The sequence below is a fragment of the Cottoperca gobio genome, chromosome 22 (assembly GCF_900634415.1).
Source record: "Cottoperca gobio chromosome 22, fCotGob3.1, whole genome shotgun sequence".
NCBI classification, from domain to species: Eukaryota; Metazoa; Chordata; class Actinopteri; order Perciformes; family Bovichtidae; genus Cottoperca; species Cottoperca gobio.
The window spans coordinates 13286167-13307758 of NC_041376.1; the positions used below are offsets into that span (position 1 = coordinate 13286167).

The 21592-nt window shown below is 41.0% G+C and overlaps 2 protein-coding genes and 2 non-coding genes across 4 annotated transcripts in view; 1 reads left to right on the top strand and 3 right to left on the bottom strand.

Annotated features, from left to right (window-relative positions):
- Positions 1–17682, bottom strand: part of arhgef10 (Rho guanine nucleotide exchange factor (GEF) 10) — a 50954-nt gene extending 33272 nt beyond the window's left edge. The window contains exons 1-10 of the mRNA XM_029461101.1: positions 17538–17682; positions 10438–10546; positions 5847–6248; positions 4210–4551; positions 3083–3119; positions 2802–2890; positions 2435–2491; positions 1737–1924; positions 733–849; positions 43–154 (exon numbers count right to left, since the gene is read on the bottom strand). Of these exons, the coding sequence (XP_029316961.1) occupies positions 43–154; positions 733–849; positions 1737–1924; positions 2435–2491; positions 2802–2890; positions 3083–3119; positions 4210–4551; positions 5847–6248; positions 10438–10516 (1423 nt within the window). The 5' untranslated portion in view covers positions 10517–10546; positions 17538–17682. The remainder of the gene's footprint in view (positions 1–42; positions 155–732; positions 850–1736; positions 1925–2434; positions 2492–2801; positions 2891–3082; positions 3120–4209; positions 4552–5846; positions 6249–10437; positions 10547–17537) is intronic.
- Positions 8245–8317, top strand: trnaf-gaa (transfer RNA phenylalanine (anticodon GAA)). The gene has a single exon. It is a non-coding gene; the product is annotated as a tRNA-Phe (tRNA).
- On the bottom strand, positions 10270–10343 carry trnai-aau (transfer RNA isoleucine (anticodon AAU)). The gene has a single exon. It is a non-coding gene; the product is annotated as a tRNA-Ile (tRNA).
- Positions 17683–18502: 820 nt separating the features above from the next.
- cln8 (CLN8 transmembrane ER and ERGIC protein) lies at positions 18503–21592 on the bottom strand. The gene is made up of 3 exons (XM_029460152.1): positions 21466–21592; positions 20354–20998; positions 18503–19714 (listed from the first exon to the last, which is right to left on the bottom strand). The coding sequence occupies exons 2-3, from the start codon at positions 20891–20893 to the stop codon at positions 19388–19390; spliced, it is 867 nt and encodes a 288-aa protein (XP_029316012.1). The 5' UTR covers positions 20894–20998; positions 21466–21592; the 3' UTR covers positions 18503–19387.

Genomic DNA, 21592 nt, shown 5'->3' on the forward strand with positions numbered 1-21592 from the left:
ACAGCTAAAGGGAATTACTGTTTAAGAAGGCAGATTACATACCATTACAGAATGACTTGGTTTTGATGAAAGAGCGTCCCTTCTTCACTGCGGCTTTGGTTTTCTCAAGCCCATCTTTGGTCCCATCCTTAGCTGCCTTCACCAGCTTTTGCATCTTTGATGAGACAAAATACACTGTTATCTGCATCGCAGAAGTAACACACAGTCATTTGTTTCACAATCCAGAATTTCGTTAACCGTGTCTAAACTTATGGTGAAAAAGCTACTGAACTCAGCTAAGTGGGACAGGAGCAGTGTTAGAGTAGGGATGAAGATAAACGGCACATTGTTTAATACAGGAATAACAGGAGAGCCAAGGTGACCAGAGAATGACACAGTAAGTGGGACATCAGCTGAAAGTTAAATAGTGGTTAAATACACATTATAAGAGACTGTAAATGCAACTTCTATTTTAAAAAGTTACCGACCTTGAATAATTAAAGAATAAATTCAGCAGCACAACCTCCAATGAATAAACATATAACGAGACAGGTAAGTGCAGCAGACAGGGAGGCAAATTAATTGTATGCAAACCTTCCACCAGTACCACCACCACAAGTCATTCACATGAGAGCAGGATGAGGGAACCGAGTGAGTGAGAGAGACGCCCAGAGTGGTTAGCTAGACTGAGAGTTAATGGTTGGGACTACTTTGTCTAGCACAGGCAGGTGAGGTGAGCCTCAGGTAGTTTACCTTCTGCTCGTGTTTCTGTTTTAACTGCTGCAGCTCTACCGTTCCCACTGTATTTGCCATTAGATCTTTCATCTTTTTCTCATAGTGTTCTTTCAAGCGTGTCAGATCTTGAGAGAGCTAAACAAAAGCAAAGCAGGCGTTACTTGTCATGGTTTTGGAATGAACTTGCACTTCAGATCCACAGCAAACTCACTTTAATTTTGATGTATGTGTTGCTTTACTGTAGACTCTATCCCTTCCCTTGATCCGATGAATATCGACATTTCTTTTCCCCATTATTGGGGGCACTAAAATATGTCAAAATAAACTTGTGCAACATACTGGAAAATATATACATAATAAAAAGAGGATACATAAAAAAGTCAAACAGAGACAGCGTTTTAAACCTTTAAACGAATGTTAGCTTAATTAGCTTAGTAGCTATGGTTGATAAAAATCTGCCAATGACATTTTGTCATTTCAACGAGCGAGATCGCCGGTCGGTGGCTAGAAATGAGGAGCTGCATTTTTCTACTATAATGAAGTTTTAGTCTGATTCAATTGAAATATAATATTATAACTTCTGACTTTTGTTTTTATTTGAAATAAAATGTTTCCTTCATTTGATAAATTCAGAAGTAGTTGCAACACATAAAATATATCAATATTTTCTGACCATGGTACACTGAAAACAAAGTTGAATTCTCAAAACCACAAAAATGCAGCAAGCTGACAGTAGGGTTCAAAATAAGCACAATAAGAGGATTTGTTTCAACCTAGAAATGTAAACCACAACTTCACATAGAACTATATCAGACCTATATCAGAGTGGATAATGTGGAGGGTAGAAGAGAAGATACAAGCCCTCCTACTCATTACAAATAATTAGAAACAAATGTCACATAAAAGGAAACCCCGCTTCATCGACTGCTGCCCACCTACAGATGCACACTGATATTGAGACTTTGAGTTGTTCGTTGGCTGTAATGCCGACAGAGAAATGGGAGGGTGATTTGTATACACACATGGGTTTTCCTCTGGGGTGGCTTTCCTCTCATGAATGCGTGGGGCAGGCCATTCTCAGGGCGACCCTCCCCGTCGCTGGCCTCGTCATAGCTTTCAAACTCGCTAGAGCTCCAGCCGTTGTCGAGGGAGCTGTTGCAGCCACCCTCCTCGCCAAGCTCCACGTCATCATAGATCATCTCATCTGGATCTGGATGAAGAAACAGGACAGGCATAGAAAAATGTAAAAGTAAATACTATAGTTTAGAAAACGACAGAGCATACAGAACAATTGATCCGTTTCCTTTAAAGATGATATATAATAGATAATACATAACTTGTATGACGTATTTGTAGATAAACACAATAACATATACTGCACTCAAATAGAATAGCCTTGAATAAATACTGTCTTCGTGAAGCTCAAACGTGTGGTGATGTTCAGTGCAATAGCTTTGTCTCTTTGTACAAAATTGTATTTTATCATAATGTGTTCCCGTAAACACCTACTGAAATCATAAGCTTCACAAAAGGTGATAATAATTGAATGGCTATTGTGTTGGATTGGAGCCTAAATGAATAATTTGACTATCCCAGTTTTGAAGAAAGAAATTAGGACAATAAAAGTGAAAGTAAGCAGTGCTGACAGGCTTAAACCTACAGACAGGAACTCAAAAACTGACTTTGTGAAATATAGGAATATAAAAGACATTTCACAAACCTGTGTTGGAGTCAGAGTTCTCTCTGGGCACGTCATCGTAAATCACCTCATCTGGATCTGAAGCACACAAAGAACCGTTCACAATAACTAATGTATGATTTCTCACATCACATAGCTCCGTTGTGTTCACAACAAACAGGATGCAACGTAGAGGGGATCGAAAGAAAAGCACACACACACACAAGGGTCTGCTTCCTCAAAAGAGCAGGGAATTCAGTGGTGTCAAAAGAAAAGAAAAAGATAATAGCACCCTGAAGGCAGCACTGTGTGGAGAGCACAGAGAACTGAAACAACAGCAGTTTTCTTTTCATGGAGATGATACATGCATCTCTACTTGATGACCATTGTTGTGGAAATCATTCCTTACTTTCCATCCATGCAGTGTTGGCAGGATCAGATGCCCATTTAGCCAAAGCATCCTCTTCTCTGATAGGTGGATTCTCCTCACTGAAAACACTTGAGAAAACATGCAAACAAACACAAGTTTCACTCTACAAACAAATATATATGCCATCGTCAGTGTACCGTCAGAAAACAAAGAAATCAGATATATTTTTCTGTATTAATACTGAAACTGAAAGTGGGGGCATAAGTTTCATACCTTTTTTTAAGACATAGCCTTAAATGTGCTACGTGTATGCCACATACCTGTCAACAGAGGTGTTGCCAGTCCCAACCACAGTGACTGAAGGAGGAAAGAGAGAAAACATTACACAAAGAAAACCTACAACACCTTATATTACAAAACTGTGTTGAGGTCCCACAGTTATCATGATCCAAACATGAAGGCAGTAATGTAATGTAATTTGAGCATGGCTCACTGTTGTATTGTTTACAGCATGGAATGAGCTGAAGAACACATTCTGATATATACAAATAATAATATATATCATCAACATAAAAGCATGTCAAGCAACTTTGAATAACCTCCAAATTCCAAGATTTAAAAACTTGGTTGTAACTTTGTTCACATGCCACCAGGTGTCACTGATGAGTCCATATCTATTCAATCACCAATGATTTAGTCAAGATGATCAATTATTATAAATGTGCCTCCATAAATTCACTTGACACATGTTCCCAAGTTAAAAGTCTGTGATAAGATAAACCTTTTGTTCATTTCTATGAACATGTCATGGCAACTGTAGCAGCATGTCCTTTGCTCTGTATATCATGGCCAGAACTCTCACACGACAACACTGCAATTCAGTTTCAACATCATCAGACACATCTACGACTTTCCAAACTGTTTAGCTAAAACAGAGTAAAACTGAATATTTCAATCTGGTGTGACCTTGGTAAGATAATTACAGTGTAATCAGACTCCTCAGCATGCCAGGCCACAGGCTTGGATCAGCTACTGCTAGATTTTAGGGAAACCGGAAAATCCTCACAGCCAACACAGATCTTTGGGGAGGGCTAAATTTAGTCCCTACTTCCTTGTGGCAAGGCTTTAGGAAAAACAAGAGAAAGAAGAAAGGGCAGAGGATAGAAGTAGCTGAAACAGCATGTACGTGTCATAGCCTTGGATCTCTAGGTCTGAGTGCAGTGAGACAGGAGAGGAAGAATTTCACTCGAAGTTAAAAGAATAAGCAGAGCCTTGATTTCTACAGAATGTTCTGTTGTTGTGGATGTTTCAAAACATTGGTCAACCTCTGATGATCTGTGGATTATCTTGAGGTCATGACAATGCTGTCAATATTTTTATGTTTGTAGGAAAAATATGTATTTTAGATTTAGCTGTCCCTTTAATTATTTTTCAAAGATTACTTTACCATCCTCGTCCATGGAGAGGTGTCGAATGATGACGGGTGTGGTGTAAGTTGGTGTGATGAGCGGGACTCCAGAGGGGGTTGCATAGCCACAGGGCACTGGGACTGAGTATCCTGAAGTGATGCCAGTGGGGCTGGTGTGGATATCCTGGGATTCTCCCTCCTGCTCCTTGGGCTCCATTGGTGAGGAAGCTGAAGACGAAGGTCCAGGAGGGTCAAGCTGCTGCAGTTGGAGAGGAGTGATGTCAATCACAGAGTAGGGGTTGACTTTGCTCTTAGAGGAAGTCCTGGGGACGCCCTGTGGAGGGTGAGTGTCGTCGATGGATGCATCCTGGCCTTCCATCCCTGGTGAGGGAAAGAAGATACATCACAAGATGCATTACAACAATGGAAAAATTATTTTAAAAGATATTAATACACTTACTTGACAACGATGCACATAGACTCACAGAGATTGGGTGTAAAAAGAGTAGTTTTGTGATTTTGCAACAAACTAAAGCATTGTGATTGGACAGGGTGTAAACGTACAACTTTAGCATCAGCATTACTTCTCTGACCAGCTGAAGTAAACAGCTATGGAGTTCTACCAAAGCAAAATTTTACTCTGCCAAAGGAGAAAAACTAAAAACGTGCACTTCCACCTTGTAGTCAGAGTGTGATGTTCCAGGTCAACATTGCAACCCACGTCCAACTGCAAGTTAAAAAACTAATGTATTTGTCATTGTATCATAATTTTATAATTTAGCACATTATGTGCTAAATTATTATTATTATTATTATTATTATTATTATTATTATTATTATTATTATTATGTCATTTTTATCTACTTATACAATACATGTTCTGATTCCTAATTTCAAACAAATTTACTGATCAACTAAACTGTTGTCTAAGCTTAGACTACAGTCAACTGCATTCACACTTTTCCAAAGTTGGCCTTTTTAAGCAGCTCTGGTTAAAAAGCATACAGAGTTAGGTTTGGATAAGAGGTGACATTTTGCAGCAGTGAGTGCTAAAGCTGCCAATTTGAGAGGCGAGAGAATCGGGGGATATGCTATAAATGTAGACAATGGAGTTTTCTCAATTTGATAGAAACACAAGGTACGTGTGTGTGTGTGTGTGTGTGTGTGTGTGTGTGTGTGTGTGTGTGTGTCACGCATGCTTTATTAGGATAAAAGCTAAACAAAAAAAACAAAAAACAGGGCAGTGTTGACATTCCTTCTCGCACTACAGTACAACAGAATGAGTGCGTATGTGAGAAAAAGTAGAGCCTGGCCCTGCCTGCTGCTGCTGCTGTCATGGCTTTTAGTCACTAAAAGCCATGACAACCTCCAGCACCAGGCAGCCAGAGATACAAGGTCTCATGAGGGAGACAGTCTGCCCCCCTTTAGCCTGAGCTGAATGGGCTGAATTACAGACAGACAGGGTAATATACACAAACATGAAAGAGGAATGAGGAGAATGTTTGTTTGATGCTGGAAAATATCAGACATATTGAAAGCTTTATTTGCAGTCAACTAATTTCCAAACGCAACTGTAGTGCAGAGGAACTTCTGCCTTAAGGAAAGACTAAATGGTCTCAAATACTCCCCTTTCCCTGGAGCCAACAATAAAACGTCAACACTTTTCGGCTGCAAACCTGCTCTACCAGGATCTGTCTCTGCGTCGTCATCAAGAGGAGGGGGTGGAAGTGGTGGTAAATCTGTCTCCATGTCATCAGTCCCCTCAGCAGCAGATGTCCTCTCTTCTCCTGCTGTTGCTCCACCTGTGGAGGATCTGCTTGTGGCAACTGGTTTGTCTGCTGATGATGGAGCTGTGTCTGATGTGATGGAAGGTGCTGGGGGTTCTGGGCTGGGGAGATGCCCCTCAGGGTGACTGGCCACCGTCGAGTCCTGGCTCGGATCCTTGGTGCTGGGAGGTAGAGGAGCGGGGGGTGCAGGTGGAGGGCGGTCAGCCTCAGGGATGTCATCACCACTGTCATCAAAGTCGAAGGCTTCCCCCTCATCTTCATCTGCCAAGCCGGGGACATTGTCTGCCAAAACTGAAAACAGAGAGAGTTCAGTAGACATATTACAGAACCTTCTTAAAAGGACCAGTGTGTAGGATTTAGGGGGATCCATTGGCAGAAATGTTTATAATATATTCATAACTATTACATGAAGGCCACCATAGTTTCTCTACATGTTTGGAAAGGGAGGGGTTAGCGGAGGGTTATTCAGTTGGCGGCAATCTGCAACCTCACCGCTAGATGCTACTAAATCCTACGCACTGGCCCTTTAAGTCTTAAATTAGGAGTGAGATAGGACTTTTCCCAATTTATTATTACAGAAGCAAATCCTTACTACCTTTAGGAATGCTATTTTATCTTACTTCATTCCATCTATCTCAGGTTAGGATATAAACATTGACTTCGGAACTGTTCATCTGTAATGGCCTTTTTCCTAAATCAGGTCCTAACCCTAATTACCATTATTTTATTACTAAACACTTAAAATAGGATCTGCAAGTTAAGATGTTTCTATAATACGGCCTCTGGAATACACCACAGATCCAGAGATTGAGATTGAGAAAAAAAAGAGTTGGGTGGTATTTTCATTTCAATTTCCAGAACATTCACAATATTGAAATAATACATTGATATCACGGCTTAAAGTGTGAGAGAAGATTTATAACTCCCAGCCCAATGGGATAACATGAACAGTTTGTGAAAGAGTGTGATTACAGCAGGACCTAAAGGCAGCAATTACTTTGTACTACATGACATTTTAGGTATCCTTGGGGCAAATAGATCTGTAAGGGTTACTCTCAACAATGAGACAATTACAGTATATAAAGTATTGTGAACTGGAACCATCAAGTAAACTACACCCGTGTATGTAGTGCAACAGTCAAGTAGATATACCCTTTGTATAAACAAATACCATGCAAATGAGCTTAGACTAATAACAAACAGAACTATGGGATGACGGGCAGGGTCATCATACCACACTGTATGCTTTTGGGGATTTGGCTAAACATAAGTTACATTTAGTTAGGATTGAACTCAAAGACTCCTTAAGAGACAGTTTACAGATACACTGTGGGTGGCAGCTTTAGTCTTTGAGCTGTTAAAGTTAAAACACTGAGCCACATACAGACTTATAATTAAGGGTGGGGTCTACTAAAGCAGTATGTTTTCTTATAGACATTTTTAAATTCAGGATCTACACCAAAGCAGCACATCAGCTGCTCTATTTTATAAGGGAAAACAAACTAGGGCAGAGTTACAAGATACAGTTAACGTTCAAAGGCGTCACGTTCGCATCAGAGCATTCACTTGGCAGCAGACAGGAAGGGAACAACAAATGTCTTTCCAGTTTCCACACTGCAATTAGGCCAGCAGGAAAAGAGAGCTGTTACTCCCTCCAGTGAGTAGTACAGCCGGAGTTTTGCATTATTTCTGATCCGATGAATAGTGTGCGGGCCTGAGTCAGTAAAGCTCAATGAAGAGAAGAGAGAGTAAAAGGATAAGGAATGCAAAAGCTCAACTATCATCAGCTGGCTTCATGTTTTGTCCTTAAGAGCTGAATGTGTAAAGGCAGTATTTTAGGTTTAATTCAGAGGTGCAGTGAAAGGAAAAAAAGGAAAACATTCAAAAAATTCAACCTAAATCCAATGTTGTGGAAAATATTAGGTAATCATTTAAACAGGGTTCACAGAAGGATACACTGAGTCAGAACCACAGAGCCTGAATGGAAGGAACTCCCAATCTCACCATTCAACCCTTCAGCTAAAGTGTTGCTGATCCTCCTATAAAGATCCAACATTTAGGAGGTCTCCTTAACTTCTTAGGATAATATCTTTGTCACAGTTTTGCTCTTGAGCATACCAGAGATTCTTTGTGAGTGCTTTCATCAGAAGTTACAGCTTGATTGTATTAAACTCACAGTCTTAAAACTAACTCTCATATCCTGACTGTGTTCCCAAAGAAAACAGAAAATTCCAGGTTCACTCATGTTACGTTTCGAGGCGACCTAATGTCCACTATGGTGACAGCTGCCGAAATAGCTCAGTTGGGAGAGCGTTAGACTGAAGATCTAAAGGTCCCTGGTTCGATCCCTGGTTTCGGCATTTTGACTCCCCGAAGTCACTTATAGTTGCAGATTGCCAGGTGTGTGAATCCTACATAACACCTGTAACACCTTTGCTGCACCTTTTCCTTTTGACACATATCAATATCCATTATACTTTTCCAACATTTCCAAAGTTCTTCCTGACGGACCTCGTCAGCTAAAGCATTTATGTGGCCATTTAAAGTTTAGCTGATGAGGGGTATTCTTTAAAAACAATTACCATCAAAAGAGCCACATTCACTGTTGCAACATGCTGTTAAGCCTCCAGGCTTGAGCGGTCCATTGAAAGTGACCAGGTAAATCTTAACTCAAAGAAACTCCCTGCAACAAACCCAGTAACTTTGAAGTCCCTCACAGCAATGTACACGGCTCTAAATCACCAGTATGATTCCCTCAGGCTTTGACAGGTAGTAGTTCCAGCCTGTAGTCAGTGTGTGAAGGAACGGTCTGTGACCAATGTTCCAGGTCAACATTGCAACCCCATGTCCATCTGCGACCGTGACTAAAGTTGCACGAAAAGAGAGGTGCAAAGAGCAAACCTGGAAACAGAGACGCTATCTGTCTTTTTCCATCTGTGCAATAATGAATGGTGTGGGACACAGAGATAAGGCACAGCTCGCTAGCTAACAGTCACCGGCACGCCAGGACTGTTATGTATATTCATATGTCAATAATTGCTCCAATATGCACTCAGATCCTCTCTTTTGGTGTCAATGTGAAACACTTGACTTTGCCAGAATAGAACAGGACCTGATTTTATTGGATTTGGCCAGATGACAAGCCATTCAATAGTACATCTGTAACTATGTGTATGTGAGACCATTGATAGCTGGCTGTATTGGTATGCAAGCCTGCAGCTTAATTATAGGGACAGTGCTGGATGTTGACCTTACTTTACAGTGCAAGAACACACATAGAAACACACATACAGACACATACACACATGTGAGGATATAATAGCTCTTCTAAACTACATTTATAATCAAACCCTAAACTGGAAATAATAAAGTACTTTTACTTTGGAGGATTTCTCTCATCACCCCAGTGAGAATGCAAGGACAAGATCATGGAGAAATATTCATGCATGCACCCTGACACACACATACCCTTGCTGAGGTGCCCATTGTCAATTCATAATTACAATATGGATTCTGTTCTGTGGGCCTATCTCCGCTCTGCAACATAATGGTCTGCTCAAATGAGTCACTGGGTTACGATCTGCTCCAGCATCGCCCTGGCAACAAAGCAAGTGACTGGCCAGCTGGAGACGAAGCATTTCTCGGGCCTGTGTCTATCCCCGGAGGCTGTGTGTGTGCATGTGTGTGCGGGCTGCGGCAGCAGTATTCAGCCTAATACTGAGGCACATTGTCTGGTATTCACAGCAGCGCAGCACATTTTACCCTCCTTACTCCCTCGTTCCTCTGCCCACACACGCTCCCCAGCGGCGAAGAAGCGGAGGAGAGGAATCCGTGTTGTTTACTCATACTGTCCGGCTTCAGTAGCCTTCCAGGAAGTGATGTGACCACGAGACGACCCACAGAAGCTAGCAGGTGATACGACTGGTCTGACACTGTAATCTTCAGACAATCACAGACATGTCACAATAGTAAACCTGTAAAGAATTTTGCCCAATAGCATCTTAAAATCTGTTTAGAGACTCAACTGTGAGAAGTTTCAACATAGAGCTGCAACTAACGATTTATTTCAATGTTGGTTAATCTGCCCATTACTTTCTCATTCAAATGATTGATCGTATTTTCTATAAAATGTCAGAAAACAGTGAAAATAGCACGCTGCTATTCACTAAAGTTCTTGCTTTGTTTGACCAACAACAACATATTCATCTTACAACCACATAAGACAAAGAAGAGCAGAAAATACCGAATACGAATACCCTCTGTATTAGACTGATTAACTCATTATGTTTCCTAAGTCTAAACTCAAAAGCTGTGGCCAGTACGGGGATCGAACCCGCGACCTTGGCGTTATTAGCACCACGCTCTAACCAACTGAGCTAACCGGCCTACATTTATGTCAAATTTCCAATCATGTTTCTGGACCTGTTCTGTAAAGGAATGGGCAAAATGTATGCGAATGGCAAAGCTTTGTTGACCTTACTTTCAGGAGGTGGGGGAGGAAAGTCTTCCACGTCCATGCTTGCTGCTTTTCTCCTGCACAAGCTCTCAGACAGCAGCATGAAGGGGGTCAACTACGCCGACACACATTCCTAAAAGGAAAAAGACAAAAATCTTAAAAAGGCAAAATAGGTGGGTTGATAAACACACACAGTATTTCCAAATCAATTTAGCACTGAAGAATGTTTCCATACATTGGCAGGAAAGCACTTCTGGCTCGGCCTTTGTAAGCCAGTCAGTCTCCAAAAGCCCAACCACACTTGTTATTCCATGTTATTCAATCACAGCAGCAGAGGGGGCATGGCTGTGTTGTGGTCACGGTCTGGTACCTTTTGTATCAACATCAGAATCTGAACCAAAGCTAATGAGTGAATGAATGACTGAATGAAAACAAAAGAAGCTCCAGGGAACTCTTGACACCACCACGTGTTGAAGAGTACACAACATTCTCATATGCTAATGGTGGGCGTGTCATGTCTAATGTGTAATGGGTATAAACGGCTTGGCCACCGTTGTAATCAATAGGACATGCGCTGTGGAGAAACCATTATGAAACGAAGAATGGTGGGGGTGTCTGACGCTAAAACAAAGTTACTCAGAGCAGGGCCACGCTCAGATTGTTACTAGTTTATTGTGGTGATTGAGGCACTAATTGATTCAAAGCGAGTCAATAATAAACATGCATCCCTACATTAGTTTACTCAGTTGTTGCCTTCAAAATGAGCACTTTAATAGAGGTCTTAAATCAACTGGTTTCCCACAAGTAGTTACATATGCACACTATATCAAATACAATCAAATGTAGACCTGACACTAAAGGCAACCACTACTTCTACAACTTAGAAGCATTTTAGTTCAATCCCAGGAAAGATACATTCTCGTGCTTCATTATGCCACAGGCTGGGAAAAGTATTCAAAAGTAACCCAAAACCCAGGAACGTTCTTGTGTCTATAAGTTTCCCCAGGTGGAAATGTTGCACTACAAGACTTGACTCTTGATATGACTTGAAGTAGAATCAACTACAGTATACATTAGTATACATTAATACATTAAAAAGGTACAGTGGTCAATATGACGTTTGACTTAGTAGCAACCACACATTTTGGCCCAGGGAAATGTCATTAGCATGCTGGGGCAGGAGATACCTTTGGACTTGCATGGGCATGAGAGACATTGCATTCCTCAGCAGCACTGCCTTTGTTTGCTTATGTACATTTTGTATCCAGAGGTGACCGTTTCTGTCAAAGGGCCTCCTCTGGAAAAAGGTTGTGGCTATTTCCAGACTTCTTCAGCTTGCTAGTATCCACAAGAACAGATGACAGAGTCATGACATCATGTTGACATATAAAGCAGCCATTGTTGTGGTATGTATGCCCCATATTCTATCCATGCAATCTCTATAGTTCAATACAAGCCAAAACACAAGTTCCCAACAGTTTACTTCAGACTAAGACAAACCTACACCACAGTATTACAGCCAACACGATCCAAAGGATAACTCATACTGAGTCTGAAAGCTTGTTTTGTCTACAAATAATGTGAAATCCTCTGCTTCTTTGTCCTCCACCCTATTCGCAGGGCACAGTGCCAGAACAGTGGATGTGAACAAACAGAGCCAGTGTCTGCTGAATACAGTGTGGCTGGGAGATAATGCTAGCGCTAACAGAGGCAGGTAGAGTATGCATAGCCCGAGGAGAAATAGCCTACACAATAGAGAAGAATCCAAAGAGACGGACTGGAGGAGCAGCTACAATGTAATGTAGTACGACTGACCATGAGGCCCATCTTTGGGTTATACTGCACAGCCCGAGAAAAGTGATGTATGAGTAAGAAACATGACACACAGTTGAAAATTGACTGGCACATTTGGGATTGACAAATTAACAGCCTAGCCCTGACCGGAGCTTTGAAGGGTGACTCATTTATCTCCCTTCAAATGCATTGTGCGAGGTCTAGCACAGCAGGAAAAGGAAGGATGGGAGGGGACAAGAAGTGAAATATTCAGGTGTGCTCTTCTTGACACAGAGGCACAGAAGAGATCAATCATATTGTTTGGTAAAAGCAAAGAATACTTCTTTTTTTATTAAAACGTTACATTATTTTTCATTTGTGATATGCACAAGACAACATGATGAACTTCAACATATCATCTTCCAGAAGTGCTGGCTCTGTGTTTGATTGCCTTCTCGCACATTAAGTCAAGAAGCAAACTCGAAAATACTCTGGAGAATCCTCCAATTTTTCACCCGCTTCTTGAAGAAAACTAAATGCACCTTTCCACATATGACTTCCTGCTTTGCCTGTGGTGTGGTGTGACTTCAAATGTGCACCACCTGGCTCACCCCGTGGTGGTGACCAACTCAACAAAAGCTCTCTCTGTCTAAACTGCCAGCATTGTAACAGTAACACATTTACACTGTGCAACAAAAACAAACAGGTGTCAAAAATCTTAAGGAGAGGGCAGTAAAATATTCACCATAATTAATTTATAAATCGCTCCGCTAATCTGCTCAGTGCTTAATTAAAAGGTACTCTATTACAGTCTAACCTGAGAGCAACGATGGAGGACAGAGCGGAAGACAGCAGAGAGGTAAAGCCGTATAGTTGATGACAGACTCAGCTGAGCATGTCATTACATGCTGGGACGGCTGAGATGTGCCTCTGCAGACAGGAAAACATTTGTTGTGCCTGTGGGTGTAATGCAGGCAATTTGCTCGGCCTTAGTATTTCTAATAACGTACGTTACAGAACAGAGAATGACAAGGACATGTTGACAATATGTACCATACATATTGTCAACATAGTCCATAGTGTAGACGATAAATTGCCACCTATGTTCACTCTACTGCAGTCTATAGGATGGCACTTTAAATGTCAAAGCAAAGTTCTTGTAGAGTTCTCCATTTGCAGAAAATGTAATAGCTTATTAGATTTTTAAAACATTTAATCAAGGATGGGCTGAGCAAGCATACATGCTCTTTTCCAGTAACACCACCTTTCCCTGAATTGATAATGAAACCCAATGGTGACTGGAAGAAAAGTAAACTTCATGCTTTTAATCATACATTTCTTGTAATTTCCCAACCTCTTCCAAACTGGATTATAGAAAACACTAAGATTTTTAAATATTTCTTGATTGGCCACAAACTCCTTACCCATCACTCAAGGCAACCAGAGATCATTAAAATAATAATTATGTGTGCATCAAACACCCTGGTTTTGTAAGCGGTTCAGATTCTTGTGTAAAGTTTTCTGGGGCGCCCTTAATGATCAAGTGGCATTCCACGCACAGACTGAAAGTCATAAACAAAAGCCTGAAGGAGAGGGTGGTATGAGAGAGATAGTTGTAGTGTGCTGTGAGTGTCTGTCTTTACGTTTGCAGCTCTTTGGCTGAATGTTTTATTGAGCTGTGTGTCCCAATCTTCTCCTTCTGCCAGGATTACAGTAATCAGGCCTCGACTGAAAAACAGCACATCTCAGGCCTACAAAGAGCGAACGGACAGGCTTAACAAAGTACTGTTAAAATATTTGAGGGGAAGTTCAGGGGAGGACAGGACAGTACCCTGCAGCATACTAAAAAGGGGAAAATGTACCTCTTTCTAGCCTTTTCAGCCTGTATTAAAGCATTGCTACAAAGACCCTGTACTGTAGGTTAGTGTAGTTTATGTGTCATATAAGAGAAGACTAGTTGCACTATTACATCCTTACTTATTGCTTGTGTGGTGTATTAACAATATCACGACTCACTCTGACCAACTGAGCTAACCAGCCTTAGAAACCCACAGCTCGTTTACTTGCATTGTGAACAACATGGTGACAATATGACGTACATCCATCAGCTGTATAACTGCGTTAGCCTGTTCCCTAAAGTCACAAATCAAAATCTCTGTGGCTCATTCAGGATCAACCTTGCAAACTTCACAGTATCACAGTATCTGGGCCAACCAGCCTTGACAACACACCACCCTGCACCACCCTCCCTGACCTCAAAAGCGGTGGAGAAGTTTACGAACAGGCACAAGATTGCTGACATTCAAAAGTGACAATTCTGACTCCTGCCAAACTGTTGATTAGATTAGCATGGGACAAATTTGAAGCATATTTTAAAAAATATCATAATCGATCACATATAAGCAAACAATCTCCCTCATAATTACATCTCCTTTAGTTTCTGTAGCGGCAAAATCCCCCCACTCAGTGTAACATAACCTACCGTCAACACACTGAACAATCAACACAACCAGAAGATGAGCCTGGTATTCCCCATCAGCTACCAGTTATAATTATATCCCTAATGGGAGTGGATTGTAGGGATTACACTTCAATAATCAGGCCTGCAGGGCTGCAGTATTTTTGATTTGATGTCAGAGGTGAGAACTATTGGACATGTGAGGGGACGTGTAGATTCAGCCACAAGCTCTGAAGTCATGTGTCTAAACAGAAAGTGGTCAGTGCGAAGCTACCAGTGACTCATTACGGCATGGTGTCATCCATCACACAACCATTATAATGCATCACACAACATTATAGTACCCCAACAAAATGTTCACCATAATGTTTATTTTTTACATTAGCCTTAACTTGGAGGCAGATTCTGTAATGTAAAAGACACAGAATACTGACAAGGCCCTCCCGACATGGACAAAATGAGAGGCTGTATAATATTTGAAACATGGTGTCCATTTGAAAACAGAGGCAGCCGCAGTGTTGGCTGTCATCCCTCCTCACTGGTCTCCACCCACCCAGTGAGCCACAGCAAAGCTTTGAGAGCCCAACATGTCACCAGAAGAGCACCATTTAGAGTGTGGTGAGCAGTGGATAAGCAGCTGCTTCAAAGAGCTTTTGTTGACTGGCTGGATTTAAGCTCTGAATGCATTTTAATATGAATAGAGCAACTCAGTCCGATTACAATAAATTAGCACAGGAAAACAGCTATACTCTTGACTGTCAAGAGTACCAGTCATTGCACTGACTTCAGAGGGTGGAGACTTTTTCTGAGGCCAAAATTGCCATTGACCCCTGACTTTACGCATCGCTATGCAGAGTCGTCATCTGTAGCTCAATTCATAGAGCATGATACTAACATAGGCATTGTATCCGGGGCATCTTTGGATGGGGTGGTCTATGATGCCTCCCATATATCTGCAGTGTTTCGGGCACAATTATGGCTGACTTTTGTGACATGTCATAACCCTCTCTACCCCTCCCCCTTCATATCCTGTCTCTCTATTCCTCTACTGTCAAACAAGGGATGAAACTGCCTTTAAAACAATCTTTACAAACAGTATACAATGTATGGTAATTCATTATGGACTAAATCTATCTGAAATAGCTTCTCTACTGCTAAACAAATGTGTGGAATGTGAGCAATTTCCCACATCCTACCTGCAGTAGAGCAGTGGGTTTTCTTTCCAAGCTGCGGCTGAGCTATGTTGCTAATCCGTGTCTTATCTCAGTGGGTCCTTAGTGGGGTGGTGGGTGGACAGTGAATCCATTACTGACTTTCGAAAACTGAATGGTATGCTCCTCTGCTCAACCACTGTGTACTATGCGTTTGTGACAGAAGGCATTTCCATGAGCGGCTATTGACAAAGAAAAGTCACTGCCTTGTCACAATTACGTTAGCCATTACCAATTCCTGGCATTTCTCCACCTCTGAACTGCATCTGTGTTTTCAGACAAAAAAAATGACAGGAGAGGATATTGCAGTTTGACTGTACTCTGTAATGTTCATGTCGATGACAACTGACAAATGACATTGATAAGATGCTAAAATACCGTTTCCCTAAACATCTACATATAAAAATATAAATAAAAAATAGCATTAGCATTGACTGTCAACATCCGTTTCCTCGAAAGATTGACTTTATTTCCCCCAGCGGTGTCTGAAAACATCCACTGAGAAAGCAACTGTGGTTTTTGATGATGAGAAAGTGTCACACATATAAAGGACTGTGTGTCTGCATGACTTGCATGAGTGCTTACATTAGGAAATGGAAGTGAATTTGAGCAAGGGGGAAAAGGTTCTGCGCTCCCTGGGCAGCCTTCGTTACTAGGTGTTATTACAACATGGGGAGGTATTAAGCATCTGTATTTGCAGCCAGGCCATCCTGGGTATTTGCTAAACAAATTACCAGGGGAAGATTGTTGTGTACATGCATGTGTGTGTGATTCCCCCTCCATCTCTCCCATGTACTGTCTGAGTGAACTGGACATGTATGACACCAGACAAAACAAATGAAGATCAAAGTACTCATTGTAATTAAACTATTTTTGGAGGTTTAGCTAAGCTTAATAGATCGTTTTTTGCTGTGCAGAAAGGCAACTACTAAGAAAAACAGTTTAATTAAATCATGGTTTTACTACCCGTTTAGACGGATCTTCCAGTTGACTGGAGCTGTGCAGTGCTTTCACTGAGGAATGCTATGCATGACTGACTGCTGCAGCTCAGGGAGACATTCTCACTTACTCATCATTTTAGGCAAGTGTTTAAGTCTACTTTTATATTTTCCATGTATATATATATTTGTATATTATACTTATTATCAAAATGGCAAACTCGACACTGACACTGTCTCATCAGCTTTATAAAGGCAAAAGGCTAGCTTGCACCTGCAATTGTATTCTTTAAGAGGGACTCAGAAGGGGTTCAGAAAAGTATGTGGTTGTTCTCAACATCTGTCAAAATGTTACATGACAGTCAAAGCCTGAGGATATATGCTAGTATCCTGTTTAGTTAAAAAATTAAAAAAGTTTAGCGAGCACATTTCAAGTTCTTCTAGCTGTTCAAATCTGGATAATGACGCCGTACTTAAATGCGCAGGAAAGAAATAGTTATAGCAGTGAACTGACGGTGTTGGCAAAGTTAGCTGAGGCGCCACGTTATAGCCATCTCCCAATGCACCGCTTTAAACGCAAAAATACACTTAATTCACCTTAATACACAAAAGGAAACACTTCACATGACTTTCCAATCAAACATTTAGCCTAACGTAACTGCTCACCTGATATAACAGTTAGCGAACAGATATGTGAGATATCTAAAACTTTTTCAGAAACTTAGAGAAATGTCCTCAACTCACCATTTTATGACTTTTCCCCAGAAAAATAACCTTATCCCTTCGCAGTAACACTGAGTAAGTGTTAAACGTGATGCATTTCTGACTTTAACACAACTTAAAACACATCAAAACAGTCACAGTGTTCGCCCAGTGTCCTTCGTTTAAATTGACTCTCTTCGATGCAAACTGACTCCATCCATAAAAACCCTTTACCTCCTCTAAGTAGCTGATTGGCCGACAATCGTCATGGGCAGGCTGTGATTGGCTGTACAGAACGTCAATCAAGATTCCAACGTCTTCTCCGGTAGGATAGGCTCGGGATCACAGAGGAGTTCCAAAAGGCCCACGTGACGTGTGCGGTGGCTTCCTTTGAAACAGCTGTCCGGAGCTGACGTTGGATTAAAGTTTTGTTAGGACAGCACAGTCATGCTTGGCTAAATAACGGCGCTAACAGCTAACGTTACTAAAGGTTGCATTGAGTTACTATGATGAGTTCAACCTTTATGCAGTAAACATTAGTATTGAGCAAAGGTAACATTTGGATAATGTTGTCCTCATGTCTTAATTGTCTATAATTCCTAACTGCCGCCCTGCACACACCCACACTAAACATTTCACAAAAGTAGATCATTTTAAATAGGCTACATTACTATAAAAAAAAGATCCCTGAAGAAATAGAAATCTATAGAAAACATTTTTCTTCCTCAAAACTCTGCACACAAACATAAATATATCCATATTAAGTTTTCATATCATTACTCATCCTTATTAAATATATCATTTGAAAAGAAAACTTTGTAACATAAACCTGTTAAAAGGGCTCCGTTTGGGACAACGTGTCAAACTCATGTCTGGTCAAATAGGAAAAACTAGCACAACATACCAAAGAGATAATTACTCCTTGTCTGCCATCTACAGGCAGATGCTTTATTGCACAGCCTTAATAAATTAGAAGTATGAACAAAACCATTGGATACAACACTGTATGAAAGGCAACAATTTATTTTTTTGACTCAAACTCAATCATATTAGTGCATTCTTTCAACACAAACAAGATGTTAAACCTTAAGGCTTACAGGGAATCCTCCAGCCATCCCATAATGTTAATTGTATGCTGTCATAACAAATTGAATGCAAAGTGAAAATCAAACACCATCTAATATTAGTAATGTTTTTAGTAATAATAAAGTAAGATCAGATGTACAGTTAGAGGACAAAGAGCTTTTGTCATATCTGTTTTATTATGAACTGATGGGAATAATTTAAAATTGTATAAATAGAGAGCTTTAAACTCATTTACATCTCTTCAAAAGTACAAAACTATCCTGTCAAAGAGATTTAAAAAAAAAAAGTCTATCTTCATCCCAGTCACCATGGCAGCTGTTTTGTGAGGCAGTTCAGTTATTTGGATAATAATGATAAGGGGTTGCATTATATTATAAAAAGATTTTTTCTTTTGAACATAGATTAATGCTAATGGTAAACATTAAATGTCTAAAAGTCTACAACTTAAAAACATAATTACATATGAGCTACAGTAGTAATTCTGTTACAAACATAGATACACTGTAAAGGATCAGTTTGCATCAGAGTGACCATTAAACTAAACCTTCTGATGGCAGATATACAACAATGGAGAAACCCAACACAAAGGCCACGGCGTCCAGTACAATGAGGCCATTGTGTGAAAAGCACAACACAAAAATGTTGCACGAGTACAAAATAACTTGATATCACACCAAAAAATGACCATGATCAACATTGGTTAATCTGTTTCAACACTGCTTTTGGTTTTGCCACATTACATCTACATTTTGAACAAAAGAGCGTATATGGAGTGAACCAGTCCTCCACGTCCTCTTGGGTACCCCTCAGGTAGCGTGGGGTTTGACAGAAACCTCAGAGTGTCCCTCCATGGCACGGTTTAGGGGTGCCGGCTTGTTTCCAAAGTTCCAGTCCACAGGATTAAGCAGCTGCATGGTCTTCTTGTGCGTCCAGATGGGGTTGAGGATGCACGTCAGCAGTGTGAGGCCAGTGAAGAAGAGGATGAGTAGGGGCAGGGCCATATGGGTAGTTATCTCCTTCCAGTGGGTCAAGGATATCCACCACATGTAGTAGGAGAGCACCATGCGACAGTGGAATGTGTGGATCATCACCCACTGGTTGGCTCTCCAAAACAAGGTGCGTGCCCAGCCAGCCTGTCAGGGAGGAAGAAAGATGTAGAGAAAATTCCACTAAAAAAGGGCTGGGACCTTTATTTTACAATAACGTCAAAGTCACATCATTGTGTGCACTGAAGTCAAATCTGTGAGTAGGAGGAAACGCGTAAGTTTACATACTGGCTCAATCTTTTAATAGAACTTCCTCTTTCTACGAATGCTAACCTTCAACTGTTTACAACCATAAGGTGCACAAGACCAAAGTGGAACTGAAACCTTGTAACAGTTTCAGTCATTTATGTGGATGTTGACAAGAATCTGAGAGAGCATATTATTTGTATGTAAATAAATTATAATAATTGTCCAAATCCCTGTCAAATTATATTGATTACATATTCACTTCAATGTGCGACAAATAGAAAATTAGCATGTCCATCCAGGTGTCAAGTTCACTGCCGATCGTAGCTGCAGCCGATAAATACTTGTGACTTGTCCTGGAAATGAATGCCGATTGCAACCTTGCCCACTGAAGAAAAAAGCCACATGTTAATGGTTTTTTATCCAGTGAGAAAGGGGCTTAATAAAAAGATGATCAACAACCAGCATCAGATGCAACAAGAGCCCTTTGAACTGCTCATACCAAACAATAATTTAGTAATATACCAAAAAGGTCCCTACCTTCAGTAACATCCAGGATACACATGTGAATGGCGTGCTCAACTCCATCAGCAGTGTAACCATAGGCAGGAAGTGGCCCATTGAATCCCAAACCACTGCTCCTGCATATCCTGACAGGGCGAAGAAATGGTGCGTCGCCAGTGGGAGGTCAAATGACCAAAATACCACATTGGAGGCGTGAAGTACTACATTCTCAAACACAAAGAAACCTGTGGCTGTGAGGACACAGAACCACGACCAGTCTTCTTGTCCCCTTACTTTGTCTCTGGTTAATGCAGAGTCCTCAGTCAGGGATCGGAGACCGGCTACGGTGCCCTGGATGCCAAACAATGCCCGAGTCGCTGCGAGGTTCCAGAAAACCTTTTCTTTAGTCATCAGGGAGTTGTAGGTGCGAGACAGTGCCATAGACAGGAGGTGGGAGAGGAGGAATATTCCTGTATAGAAGCTAAAGCCCAGGCCAACAAGCAGAAGGCGGTAGTCCCATGAAAAGTACTCTGCACTGGGATGGGGAAGAGGGCTGGTCTGCTGGTCAGGATCCATGGTGTGGAGGGAGGATACTGGAGCTCAGGTAGAGGAGAGGCTCAGCTGCAGGTGGGACTGTACGGTAGGTGCATGGTGTGTGGGTCCCATACAAAACAACTGAAGCTGTTAAAAAGGTAAGACAGACAGCATATCATTAAACATAATGTAAATACATTACTATAGCTAGAAACAAACGACAGGTGTACCCAGGCTTCATTAAGTTACACGATTCTGTAAATGTTTCATGTTAGGGTTAGCTATTTTGTTTTCAGCTTGAATGGACCTTCAGTCTGGACCTTAAACAGTTATGAGAACAACTTGTTTTGTAATGACTCGGTAACAACTAAATAACCAGCTCGACACCAAGTACAAAGTGTCGTTTTATCCATTTAACGCGAAGCCAAACTTTTATGTTCAAGTCCTTTTAAAAACATGAGTCAGTCAAATGTCAACCTCAACCAACAGCAGCTGTATTGTGAAGTTAGCACAAATAACAACCACGACGACAAAAAGTGAAATTTAGCAAACTCAAGCCAACGAAATACTAATAACGTATTAGTAATAAGCCTAAAACATTCCTTCTTACTCACCACAAATTATCTAGAGGACATCATTGTCGAACATACCGTACAGAAAGAAGTGTTTTCGCTGTACATAGTGTCCCCCAGCTTTGCGTGTTAGTGCAGTTTACACAATTCATATCACCCGACTTCAATT